General features: G+C 36.1%; 1 protein-coding gene across 1 annotated transcript; it reads left to right on the top strand.

Annotated features, from left to right (window-relative positions):
• Positions 1-8,864: 8,864 nt before the first annotated feature.
• Positions 8,865-10,784, top strand: LOC111202572 (zinc finger protein JAGGED-like). The gene is made up of 5 exons (XM_022695411.2): positions 8,865-9,031; positions 9,129-9,223; positions 9,426-9,554; positions 9,750-9,834; positions 9,945-10,784. Coding segments are annotated over exons 1-5 (735 nt in total). The 5' UTR covers positions 8,865-9,029; the 3' UTR covers positions 10,369-10,784.
• Positions 10,785-13,250: the final 2,466 nt, after the last annotated feature.

The following is a 13,250-nucleotide window of genomic DNA, read 5'->3' as shown; positions in this document are numbered from 1 at the left end:
ATCCGCGCTCTACACGGAGTTAAATATCTAAAATAATGAAATGTTCGCAATTTAAAATTAATTATGTATTTTCAATTTGTTCTTTTTCTATACGTATGAAAACATGTTTCAAATTTAATAAAGCATAGACATGACAGAAAAATATTAAATAATATGTTTGCTGTTTTTTTTTTATTTTAGTAATTTGATGGTGGTAAATGTTTAAAATTTGAATTTACTTTTTCGTTTACCTCATCATAATAGATTTTACGTATATAAAAACGTAATTTTACATTCAATTTTATTTAGCAAATTTTACAGATTCTTAAAACTATGTTAAGTCCAAAACGAATTCAAATGGCTGAACTAAACACATAACCTTCTCTTTCGTATCTTCAATGGAGATAATCAAAATAATTAATTCTCGCAAAGAAAAAAAGGGAAAATAGGATTATGCAACCAAATTTTGCTCAAACTATTCTTTAACATTTTATATCAAAAATATATACAATTTGTTGGAATCCCTCTGGCTTCATCTTTGTTTTTCAATCTTCATTTCTATAAAAATAATTATGTATTAAGATCTCATTAATTAAGATCTCAATATTTTTCAATGGAAATTTTGAAGCTAACATATTTATATATTTTTGTATGGTATATAATTTAATTTAAGTGATATTAAAAATATATATAATATGAATATCTATTAAACGAGACTTCATATTCATACGATTTATGATAATTTGTATTTTTTTTTTGAACAAAAAAAAAATTAAACCACTGATCACAAAATTTTCAGTGTAAGATTTTTACCATTTTTAGTAACTTATAGTCGTTTAAAAAAAAAATCAAAATATAACATATAAGAAAAAAACTAAAATTTTTATTATATGGTTAATGAAATTGTTTCATTTCGTTTAATAATATAATTTTTTTTTTAAAAAGAACGAGGATACAAAAATTGTTATCAAATCTGTATTATTCATAATCATTAATTTTCATATATATTTTAATCATATTATTTAAGGAAAGAACGAAGAATATTTTTTTGTACACTATTAATTAAAGTGATAGTTAATTTAATAAAAAATATAATCTATATTTAGATGGACCAACTTATTTGTCTAACGTTTCTAAAAATCATTATAGTAATGACACGTAGCTACCAAAACATGTTGTAATGTTTTACGATTAATATATAAAAGATATATGCATATATATATATATATATATATATTTGTATAGGAGCTTACGACAAGCTTACAACATACATAACTCTGTAGTCTGTAAGATATATTAACAATATAGATAACGGTTGATGTAGAGCGACCCTTGTTAGAATTATAACTAGATATTCACCCGCGGATTTTGTATATAAAATATTTTAGATTATGCAATAAAATATATCAATAAATTAATATAATTTGGTGTTATATATTATCTAATTTTATAATAATATTTGTGTGGCGTATAATATTACTACTATAAATTTTATATTCTTGTAACAAAATTTATTTTTGATATATTATTATGTAATAATACTGATTTACATAAATTTTGTTTTATTTCTAAATTTGAAATATATGTGAAAATTAAATTAAGTTGAACCTACATAATAGAGAACTTGGTATATAGTAATTAATTAAATTAATTAAGTATAGTTGTTTAAATAATAAACCGAATTGGTTTTTAATTCAAGGGAATACACAAACGTTAATAACAGTAGACTAAAGTTTTATATATACGATATGAATAAAGATCAAATGTTTCATCTATGAAGGAAAATGTAAATTAATTGTATTACTTGGTAAAATCATTTAAATGTATGATTTCTAAGTGATCTAATTTTTTTAAAAAAATCACATATGAATTAAGTCATAATTTATGTGCTAAATAGATAGGATATGTTTATTTTTACATTAGAAATACAAATGAATATTTCTTTTTAAAAACATCTTTTAAAATATTTCTTAAATTTAATTTATAATAAATTCAATTTGAAATTATTAGTATCATTAAAATATTATTAAAAGTATTTTTATAATTATTAATTTTTGTTTACAATCAAAACTAAACTAAAATTAAGTTTCTAATTATACTTTGTGATAATTTAATTTTTAAATAACTAATTTCGAAAACATATTTTAAAAAGATTCTAAAAGATATTTGAAAGATTTTGTTAGACATTTCTTTAAAATATTTATTAGTATTTCAAATAAAAATAAAGATATTAAAATATATTATAATTAAGTTATATAAAATTTAATAAATTTTCTAGGGATGGTCCAAATAAAAATTCACACATGAAAGAAGTCATGACTTCTATTTTAATAGTATAGATGTTCTACATAAATGATATGGTTAACAAGGAAGAATTTTTTTTGTTAAAAAGTTAACAAGGAAGATTAAGCATGTAATATTTAGGAACTGAAAAAGAGATGGAAAAGTAGAAGACATGCATATCCAACTTAGATCACAAAGGGCCCTAATAATTAGTTATGTGATAGCAACACTTGCATGTCCCATTTGCAAAACCCTAGGGTACAAAAAAACAATTTGTAAGTATTTTATTTTCTTTGTGGAGGCCTCAGGAGAGGCCTATCGCCATTACATTGCATCTATAAATGGGGGACCAATACTAGCTAGCTATCAATTTTTTTACATTTATATCCAAACAATTAGTGTAAAATCTCAAAACGTTATGTTCAAAGCAGCTGGACCATAGAACTAGCAATTTCTCCGATTGTCCTTAAAAGTATAAAATCTATTCTCTTTTAGTTACTTGTTGTTTCCTCTGTGTGTTTAATTGAGGATCACAAGTCCATCAAGGACCATCTTGAAACTGCACACTACTCAGGAAAGATTCTTTATCAAGAGACAATGATTCGCTAGATGTGTCTTTCCACATTTAATTCATTGTTGACAAAGTACTACCCTTGTTTCTTTGAAGACGCTACATATATGTTTGATTATGAGAACCTAATCAAATACAACCGTTTCATCATATTATTCGAACAAATGTCAGCGCTTTTTTGGTCAAAAGAGTAAAACATAATAGGGAAAACTGTTTTTTAGAGCAAACAAATAGTAACTATGTCCCTTTAGACTAATCTATATTTTGTGTCATATTTTTCTATAATATTCTTTAATATTTATGAAAATAATTTTAATAAATAGTTTTAGAAACAAAAAAAATTTGGAAAAATAGTAACATTTGTTAAAATACCTATATGAACTTAACAGTATATTTTACAGTTATAAAAAAGTTAAAATTATAAATTTCAGATTATATTCTAAAAAAAGTAGAAATGACATTCTACGAAGTAGAAAACGAAATCTACTTTTTTTCATTGAATCTACAATGTTTAGAATACGTGATCTACGAAAATAGGAGTATTCTACAAATATGTAGAATACACATTCCGCGCTTAACCTACCATTCTAAAATTCTTAGAAATCAAAATCTACACATTAATCTAATTCTAAAACATGTAGAAACCGACTTCTACAGATTTACTATAAATCTAAAACATGTAGAAATTAAATTCTAAACATTACTATAATTCTAAAAAACTGTAGAAACTGATTTCTACATATTAGTTGTATTCTACGGATAAGAAATTAGTTCCTAAAAATATGGAAACAAAATATTTGAGAATATTCACTTTTATATTTTTTTTAAAAATCAATTTTTTAAAAAAAACAAAAAAACGAAAAAGGAACAAAAAAAAGCGACAAAAAAACCTTGGCCGATCGAGTGAAATGGACCAGGTCGATCAGTATATATTTCGCGTTTTTTTTGTTCTGAATAATGATCGGGATCGATCGATCCACTATACCTTGTAAAGTGGGATCGATCGATCCCCCTAGTCGAACTCTATATATATCTTTTAAAAAATTTACAATTTTAAGAGCATTACTGCCATTTTGGAAAAAATTAGTCTAATAGGACATAAAGTAGTATAGATTAGTATAAAGGGACATAATTACCATTTTTTTGCTCTAAAAAAACAGATTTCCCAACATAATTTACACTTAACATTTCCTTCCATCATGTGTGTTATTTCCAGGTTATTAATTCAAGAGATGAAGTCACAACTTCTTTTTGAAATACTTCTAAAGATTTATGATAAGTTTGTCAATTTTCAAGCAGCGAGAAAATCACAAAATCATTTTCTCTCATCTATCTCTTCCACCAAAGGGTTGTATTTAGTGGTTAATTTTACGAATGTCATGACTAACTGTACAGATCAATGTCTATTTTGATTTTCAGTATTTAGATATACACAGAAAAGCTCCAAAATTCATTGATTTCTTAAAATATTAAGAGTTTGTCTTTTCTAACATGAATTAATTTCACAGTAATAGGGTTGAAGGCTAGTAGCCCTAGCCTCTCCTTTCACTCAGGAAATGTCCCTCTCATCTCTCTCTTTTATCACACACACACAAACACAAACTAGAACACATTTTCCCGGGTTTAATTAAAACCCCTTAATTAAGCCCACACTATCTGTTTGATATGCCTTGAATCTGGATGTTACATCTAGGCGATGGATGTTACATCACGTACATCATATCGACTCGGTGCATCAAGAGCGTTGCATCAAGTTATTATGGATGTTACATCTGATCGTGGGCTTAAGTCCATGAGTCCGTTTAGTCTAGGGTTTTAGATGCGAGATGTTACTATATATATCTTGTATTCGAAGTAAACCTGAACTTGCACTTTGTAAGCTCAATATCGCCTCCAATAATAAGATCTCTCTTTGCCCGTGGACGTAGCCCTAGGGGTGAACCACGTTAAATATCTGTGTCGAAGTTACATCGCTTTTATTCATCTGTTTCCGCATCTGCTTCTTCTCACAATTGTTACAACAAATTGGTATCAGAGCTTCGGGTTGTGATCTAGTGAGAAGATGTCTGGAATAAGAGCGAAAATCGACAAGTTTGATGGGAGAAATAGCTTCAGTCTTTGGCAGATTAAGATGCATGCGTTGTTGAAGCAACAAGGCATCTGGGGACCATTGTCAGGGAAGAAATCTGAAGCAGCTGATTTGTAGGCTCTGGAAGAGAAAGCGTTCTCAACAATTTTGTTGTGTCTAGCAGACGAGATTATCATCGAAGTATCGGATGAGAAAACGGCTGCTAATTTGTGGCAGAAGTTGGAGAGTTTGTACATGACAAAATCTCTGACGAATAAGCTACTTCTGAAGCAACGCCTCTTTGCCTTGCGTATGCAAGAAGGTATTGAGCTTCGCGACCATCTTGACAAGTTAAATTCGATATTACTGGAGCTGCGTAACATCGATGTTAAGGTGGAGGATGAAGATGCTGCTCTAATCCTGTTGGTATCTTTGCCAAACTCTTTCGAGAACTTCGTGCAATCGTTCATTGTTGGCAAAGATACAGTGAAACTAGAAGAAGTTAGGTCGGCGCTTCACAGTCGGGACTTATGCCATAAGGCATCCAGCTCAGGGACAGACAATCAAGCATCGGGGTTGTTTGTCGTTTCCAAGAGGTCCTAAAGCATCTGATATTTGCAACAATTGCAAAGAGAAGGGACATTGGAAGTCAGACTGTCCCAAGATGAAGGAGCAGCAGTTTGGGTCTGTTGCAGTAGCCAAGGATGAAACCAAGTTTGATGACGACATCGCTCTTGTTGTGCACGGGCACACACACTCTTCTGATGTGTGGGTTCTTGATACGGGAGCATCCTACCATATGACACCGAGGAGAGAGTGGTTTTCGAAGTACACAGAGGTACTTGACGGCAAGATTAAGATGGCAAATGATTTTGTCTGCAATATTGTTGGGATCGGCTCAATCAAGCTCATGACACATGATGATAGATTCTGCACATTGAACAAGGTTAGGCATGTTCCATCAATGACAAAGAATTTGATATCCGTGAGTTTTCTGGACATGAGAGGGTTCAAATATTCGGGTGGCGATGGAGTTTTGAATGTCTACAGGGGTTCTGATGTGATTCTGAAGGGTTTCATGAACGGTACTCTGTATTTGCTGAAGGGTACAACGGTTACCGGTTCAGCAAATGTTGCATCGCCAGAGATCCCAGAGGAAGATATGACTAAGCCATGGCATATGAGGCTTGGACATATGGGTGATCGTGGGATGCAACATCTGTCGAAGCAGGATCTGCTTCATTCTGATATTGGTTTGGAACTCTGCTCGGAAGAATTTAAACAGTTTTGTAAGGATACAACATCTGCCAAGCATCTTACAGACAGAGGAACACCACAGCGGGATGGTGTTGCAAAATGGATAAACCAGATAATGCTAGAGAAAGCGATGTGCATGCTCTCGAGTGCTGGTTCGGAGAAGCGGTTTTGGGCTGAAGCAGTTAACATGGCTTGCTACTTAATAAATCTTGTTCCCCACATAGGCATCGAGTGCATGATACCTTCTGAGGTGTGGTCAGGTAGATCTGCTGAATATTCACTTTTAAGAGTGTTTATGGGCTACGGTGATGGAATCAAAGGATATATGGTCTGGTCTCCATCAGAAAACCGAATGATTCTAAGCAGGAATGGTGTCTTCGATGAAGCATCTATGGTTAGAAGCTCAGGGTCCAGTTCAGAAGCAGAAAAGGGTAGCACTGATAAACAGGTAGAGCTGCAAGATGATCATGAAGTGATCGATGTGCAGGCACACACAGAAAATCAAGAGGAGCGTGTAGAAGATGTTCAGTTGGAGTCTACGAAGATTCAACCGCTTGATGCTACAGAGCGTAGCATCGTGAAAGATCAACCAAGAAGGGTTGATGTCAGGCCACCAGAGAGATATCGCTTCGAGGATATGGTGGGTTATGCACTTCAGGTTGCAGAGGAAGTGGATGCGTCATCTACTTACATGGAAGTTGTTTCTAGTCCCGAGTCTGAGAAATGGCATGTTGCAACGAGAGACGTGGAGTCTCATCAGAAGAATCATACATGGGACCTGGCCACATTACCATCGGAGATAAGGGATGTTACATGCAAGTGGGTCTTCATGATTAAGGATGGAGCATCACTGGCAGAAGGAGCTAAGTATAAAGCTCGGATTGTTGCAAGAAGTTTCAGTCAGAGAGATGGAGTAGACTACAATGAGATATTCTCATCGATGGTCAGACATACGTCCATCAGAGTGTTGCTAACGCTGGTAGCACGTCAGGACTTGGAGCTTGAGCAATTTGATGTGAAGACAGTGTATCTTCATGGAGAGCTAGAGGAGATATACAAGACTCATCCAGATGGTTGTCGAGTTCCTGAAAAGGATGACTATGTGTGTACGCTTCAGAAGTCACTTTGTAGATTTAAGCAGTCTCTCATAGGATGGTACAAGAGATTCGACAGCTATATAATCAAGTTGGGCTACATCAGAAGTCCTTATGATTGGGGTGTGTGCATGAGTAAGTTGAAGGATGCGACGTTCATCTATTTGGTACTCTACGTGGATGACATGTTGTTAGCTGAAGAGAAGTGTGACATCGAGAAGCTGGAGCTTCTGGGTTTTGAAGTTGAGATGAATGATTTGGGTGCAGCAATGAAGATTTTAGGGATGGAGATCTTCAGAGATAGGGAGAAGGAGTTGTTCTTGTCACAGAAGGCCTACATTAATGAGGTGTTGACAAGGTTCGTGATGTCTTCAGATGAACCTATCAGTATTCTGTGCACTGCAAATGTTCATCTCACCATGTATATGGTTTAGCCCGTTGGGGCATCTGGCCCGTTGGGGCATCTGGCCCGTTGGGGCATCTTGCCCGTTGGGGCTTCTGGTCCGCAAGGACATCTGACCCTTTGGGGCATCTGGCCCGTTGGGGCATCATGCCCGTCGGGGCATCTGGTCCGCAAGGACATTTGGCCCGTTAGGGCTTCTGGTCCGCAAGGACATCTGGCTCGTTGGGGCGAACGGCCCGTTGGGGCATCTGGTCCGCATGGACATCTGGTCCGCAAGGACATCTGGCCCGTTGGGGCATCTGGTCTGCAAGGACATTTGGTCCGCAAGGATATCTGGTCCGTTGGGACATCCGGCTCGTTGGGGCGTCTAGTCCGTTGGGACATCTGGTCTGTTGGGACATCTGGCCCGTTGGGGCGTCTGGTCCGTTGGGACATCTGGTCCGTTGGGACATCCAGTCCGTTGGGATATCCGGCTGATGACGAACGTCTGGCTCTAATTGAGCATCTGGCCGTTAAAGGGCGTCTGGTTCGTCATAGCAACACATCTGGTCCGAAGGGACATCTGAGGCAAAGAGAGCGATGGTACATTTGGCGTTGAAGAACGCATCTGGTACATTTGGCGTTAATGGCGCATATGGCACTTGAAAGTGCATCTTGTACATCTGGCGCTGATGGCGCATCTTGTACATCTGGCACTTGAAGGTGCATCTGGTACATCTGTTATTGAGAGGATTCAAGTCAAGGTGGAGAATTGTTGATATGCCTTGAATCTGGATGTTACATCTAGGCGATGGATGTTACATCACGTACATCATACTGACTCGGTTGCATCAAGAGCGTTGCATCAAGTTATTATGGATGTTACATCTGATCGTGGGCTTAAGCCCATGAGTCCGTTTAGTCTAGGGTTTTAGATGCGAGATGTTACTATATATATCTTGTATTCGAAGTAACCCTGAACTTGCACTTTATAAGCTCAATATCGCCTCCAATAATAAGATCTCTCTTTGCCCGTGGACGTAGCCCTAGGGATGAACCACGTTAAATATCTGTGTCGAAGTTACATCGCTTTAATTCATCTGTTTCCGCATCTGCTTTTTCTCACAATTGTTACAACACTATCTTTCTAAGGTCACGAGACCCACTTTGTTCATTTAGTTTCCACACGCAGAGAGAGATTTGGGAGGATTTGTGGCAGATAAACTGATAGAAAACTTTCGAACCTCTCTTTCTTTAACTTTTATTACTCTCTACGTTTTTATCTTCATTTTGTGGTGCAGCCTCTCCAACTGAAAGTCCTTTACAATATATACTGTCAACTACTATAGCTCTTCGAGAGAAGTCTTATCTCACGCAAATCTCTTATTTCCCACTATGTATATGTCCCACAAGACACAAAACCACTTTCTTGATTGTATCTTCCAATTTCCTAATCTTTAAACTCGTACTTATCTTTATTGAATTTTTTGGCAGGAGGCATGAGGAGAACTACTTAGACCTCAACAATCTGCCAGATGATTTTACTAAAGATAGCAATAAGCAAGCGCTGGAGGAAGGTTCTTCCTCTGGTATGCTTACCATTCAAAACCCTAATTGCTTTTTCGTTATATGTAGCATGGAGATAACTATCACTAAAAAGGAAAAAGTGGATATATACTTATATAATCGTATTGGTATTGTTGTGTGTTTATGGTAAAGTTTTGATTCCAAATGACACTAATTTGATGGGGAAGTTGTTAATGTATGGGATTTTTTTATATTGATAATTAGGTCAAAGAAAGAAGAAAGGAAGTAAAGAAGAGGAAGATGAGAGCGGGAAGGTGTACGAATGTCGATTTTGTTCACTCAAGTTCTGCAAATCCCAAGCTCTTGGTGGCCACATGAATCGCCACCGACAAGGCATGTTTACTTAACTTTGATATAATCTACATTTCATATTCACACTTTATAGTTCGTGCAAATAAACCCATATTTCAAAATCTTGTCTTTGATAAATGATTGATGTCACATCCAACTACAACTTAGTTCGAATAGATAGTAGCTAATTGCATTTAAGACTTAGTTTAATGTCCTTTTGGTTGAATAAACTTTAAGAGAGGGAGACCGAGACATTAAATCAAGCTCGTCAATTGGTCTACCGTAACGATACCTTAGCCCCACCTGGAATTACACCATTCGGGTACGCTTATTTATCTTTAAACTTCAAATAATAATATAACAGTTACGAAAGTTTCTTGTTATAATGATCAATCATATGAATGAAGTGATAAAAATTGGAACTATTGGCAGATATCATACCGCAGATCCAACAATATACCGGTCGGTTTACTCATCTCCAATGCTATATGCCGAAAGCTCCTCAACAACATTGGTTCCCCAACCGCTTCAACCACCATATCCATACTCTTCAAACCAATACTCTCACAACCACACCAACGATTACTACTTAAGCCGAACATTTCGAGGCAGCAGAAGCATCTCTCCAAACTCTAATCTCCCTATCACTACAACCGTTAATTACATGTCCGATGGTCCCCTGGAATCGAGCTACACTTGCGTTGGTGCACCCATTGGTCAGACCGGTTACCCTAGCCGTGGCTCCCTTAACATCCGTGCGCCCCCGCTTGAACCGCCACTAACTCGCGATGGTGACGCTTCACGGCAGGGTTTGGATCACTCTCTTCGGCGGTTTCAAGATCATCACTCACTCTGAACTTTAACATATTTTCTATGCTTTTCTTGTTATGTTCCTTTTATTTTTTGGGTATTTTCTTGTTCTCTTATTTTGTTTGGTCATCGAGAAAGTAGGGGATCTTGAAATGTCTAAACACCATGGATCAGACATGTGTTATTACCAAATGGCCCGCTTGTTGTGTTTATTTTTGTTATTTTTGAAGTTCTAGTTGAAATATTACTAGGATCTAATTAATGATATGTTGTGCTCGATAGTAGCGGGGATGAGGATTAATACAAATTATGAAAATTCTGAGATACCAAAAGATGTTAAAACAATTCATTTAAAGAGTAAGTTAACAATAAGAGGACCCTCGTTTGAGGTGTGTGTGCTATTGAATATAAATTAAAATGTATAACAATGTTTCCATTTATGGATACACAAGGGAAGTGATGAGAGAGAGAGAGAGAGAGAGAGAGAGAGATAGATAGATAGAGAGAGAGAGATTAGATAGATAGAGATAGATAGCGCTCTCTAGATCTCTCTCTCTTCTATCTCTCGATCTCTATCTATATCTATCTATCTCGCTCTGATCTAGCTCTCTTAGCTAGCTCTCTCTCTCTCTCTCTCTCTCTCTCTCTCTCCTTCTAGCCTACTTTTTCTTTTCTTACCAAATTCCTGCTTTTTTTTTTTATTTTTTTTATTTTTGAAGTTCTAGTTGAAATATTACTAGGATCTAATTATGATATGTTCTCGATAGCAGCGGGGGATGAGGATAAATACAAATTATGAAAAGTCGGAGATACCAAAAGATGTTAAAACAATTCATTTAAAGAGTAAGTTAAACATAAGAGGGACCCTCATTTACATTAATTTCAAATTTGGTATTTTTTAGGCTAATTAAAGGAAAATTTACTAAAATGACACAATTAATTGTGTTATTACTAGAATGACTCATATTTTTTAAAAATTATTCGAATATTCTTTGGTCGAACTGCCACTATTCATAGTTATAACAAAAAATTACCAAAGTTCCTTACCAATTTTCGTTGGCAGATTTAATTTTCAAAAAAAAAATAATCTATCGCGTAATAAGTCTATTTTATAAAATCTGTATAGAAAAATAAATCTAATGTTATTTGGTGTCAATATTTTTTTTCTTTTTTTTGTCGTCAACTATTACAGACTCATACGGACTCTGTAAACCAAACGGGTGATCTGCATCCATCTGAACGACAAAAGACGGTTGCTTCTTCCTAGCACTGCGTGCTAGTCTATCCGCCATTGTATTTTGCGTCCTTGGTACATAGATGATCTCTGATCTGGTGAAGCTCTCTTTTAGGGTCTTGACATCCTCCAAGTAATTTGCAAAGCTGGCCATTCATCTGGTTCCGAAACCATCTTCACCAATTGAGAACAATCCGTTGCAAACGTAACCTGAAACTGACGTAAATTCCTCATACATTCCATTGCCCAAAGAAGCGCTTTCCATCTCCGCATGAAGGGGAGAGATACTAGCCCTCACATTCCTTGCCCCCAACAATCCTCAAATCATTCTAAGGTGCTGAGCCAACCTTGTCCTGAAAAAATATCCCCCTCTTTCCATGAACCATCTGTGAAAACCATCTTCTTGGAATTGACGGCAATGTCGTATCCACTTGTTGTGGTATTATCCTCTGTTCATTCAATATTTGTGCTTCAGTCCACAGTGTTGATCTGTTTCTGTTTCTGCTAATTTAAGTGTATCCATGGGATCCATATCCAAATTACTGAAGACTTTATTATTCTAGCTTTCCAAGATGTACCATAGTATCCATGCAAACTGATGATCTTCCAGCTGCGGAAAAACTCTCCAAAATAGATGATCCATGTTTGTGAAGAAGAGAACTTGTTGGGAAAATATTTGGATTTGAAGGTATCTTCGAGAGAGCCCAGACCTGGAGTGCCGGAGGACTTAAAAAAAGACACATGGTTTATTGATTCCTCATGGGCTCCACATCTTGCACAACAAGATCCCCTTTAATCCCCCTCTTGCCTGTAAATTCTTCCTTACTGATATACATCCTGTCACCAATTGCCATAGAAAATGTTTTAACTTTGGTGGACACCTTATCTTCCAACAGACGCCTTCAGAACATTCACTGTGGGGCCAATCAGCATGGTGGTCGCTCTTCCTATCTGGATAAATCCGTTTTACCTGATAACCCCCCGATTTGACCGTGTATTTCCCATTTTTTTGTGAAGTGCCACACCCATCTCTGTCTACCCTCTGAATCTGCTCAGTGGTAAACTTTCTATAAGTTTCGCATCCTGTGGATCCACCAATAACCGAATTGCCTGTGAGTTCCAAGTACTGAGGTAGAGGCAATGAGAGACTCCACTGTAAGATCCGGGTATAAATTGTGTTGGATTTTATTTGCTGGTCTCTCGGGCGAGTGGTTGGGAGCCATGGATCATTCTATACAGATATGGAAGAACCTGATCCCACCCTTTTGATTAGTCCTTTGCTTACCAGAGATCTAGCAGAGACGATACTTCCGCCAGCCATATGACGGAGAATATGAACGAATCGGTTCCAGAGGTGAAGCATTCCTGTAATACCGACCTTTGAAAACTCGAGAATAATGTGTTTTGGCTTCTCTATTAGACCCATAACTGTTTACCAAGCATCGATGTGTTGAATCAGTGATGTCCTTAAACCCTAGACCACCTTCATCATCCTTATCTAAACATACTTTGTCCCATGATTTCAATGCATGCCTCTTGTGGTTCCCCTCCCGACCTCCACCAAAATTGTGATACCGCACTCGTTAGTTTTTTTCACACAGTTGCCTTAGGTAAACGTAGCACGACATTGTATGATTTGGTAATGCCGTAATCACTGATTTAATGATCACTTCATTTCCTCCCCCTTTTGTGAA

Source organism: Brassica napus, chromosome C2 (assembly GCF_020379485.1).
Source record: "Brassica napus cultivar Da-Ae chromosome C2, Da-Ae, whole genome shotgun sequence".
Taxonomy (NCBI): domain Eukaryota; kingdom Viridiplantae; phylum Streptophyta; class Magnoliopsida; order Brassicales; family Brassicaceae; genus Brassica; species Brassica napus.
The sequence above is the reverse complement of the archived record's forward strand: the minus strand, read 5'-3'. Positions and strand labels throughout refer to the sequence as shown.

Bases quoted from the DNA above. Each gene is read 5' to 3' on its own strand.
- LOC111202572 (XM_022695411.2), top strand. The intron at 9,224-9,425 runs GTATGCTTACCA...ATTGATAATTAG, and splicing joins GGAGGAAGGTTCTTCCTCTG to GTCAAAGAAAGAAGAAAGGA. The intron at 9,835-9,944 runs GTACGCTTATTT...AACTATTGGCAG, and splicing joins CCTGGAATTACACCATTCGG to ATATCATACCGCAGATCCAA.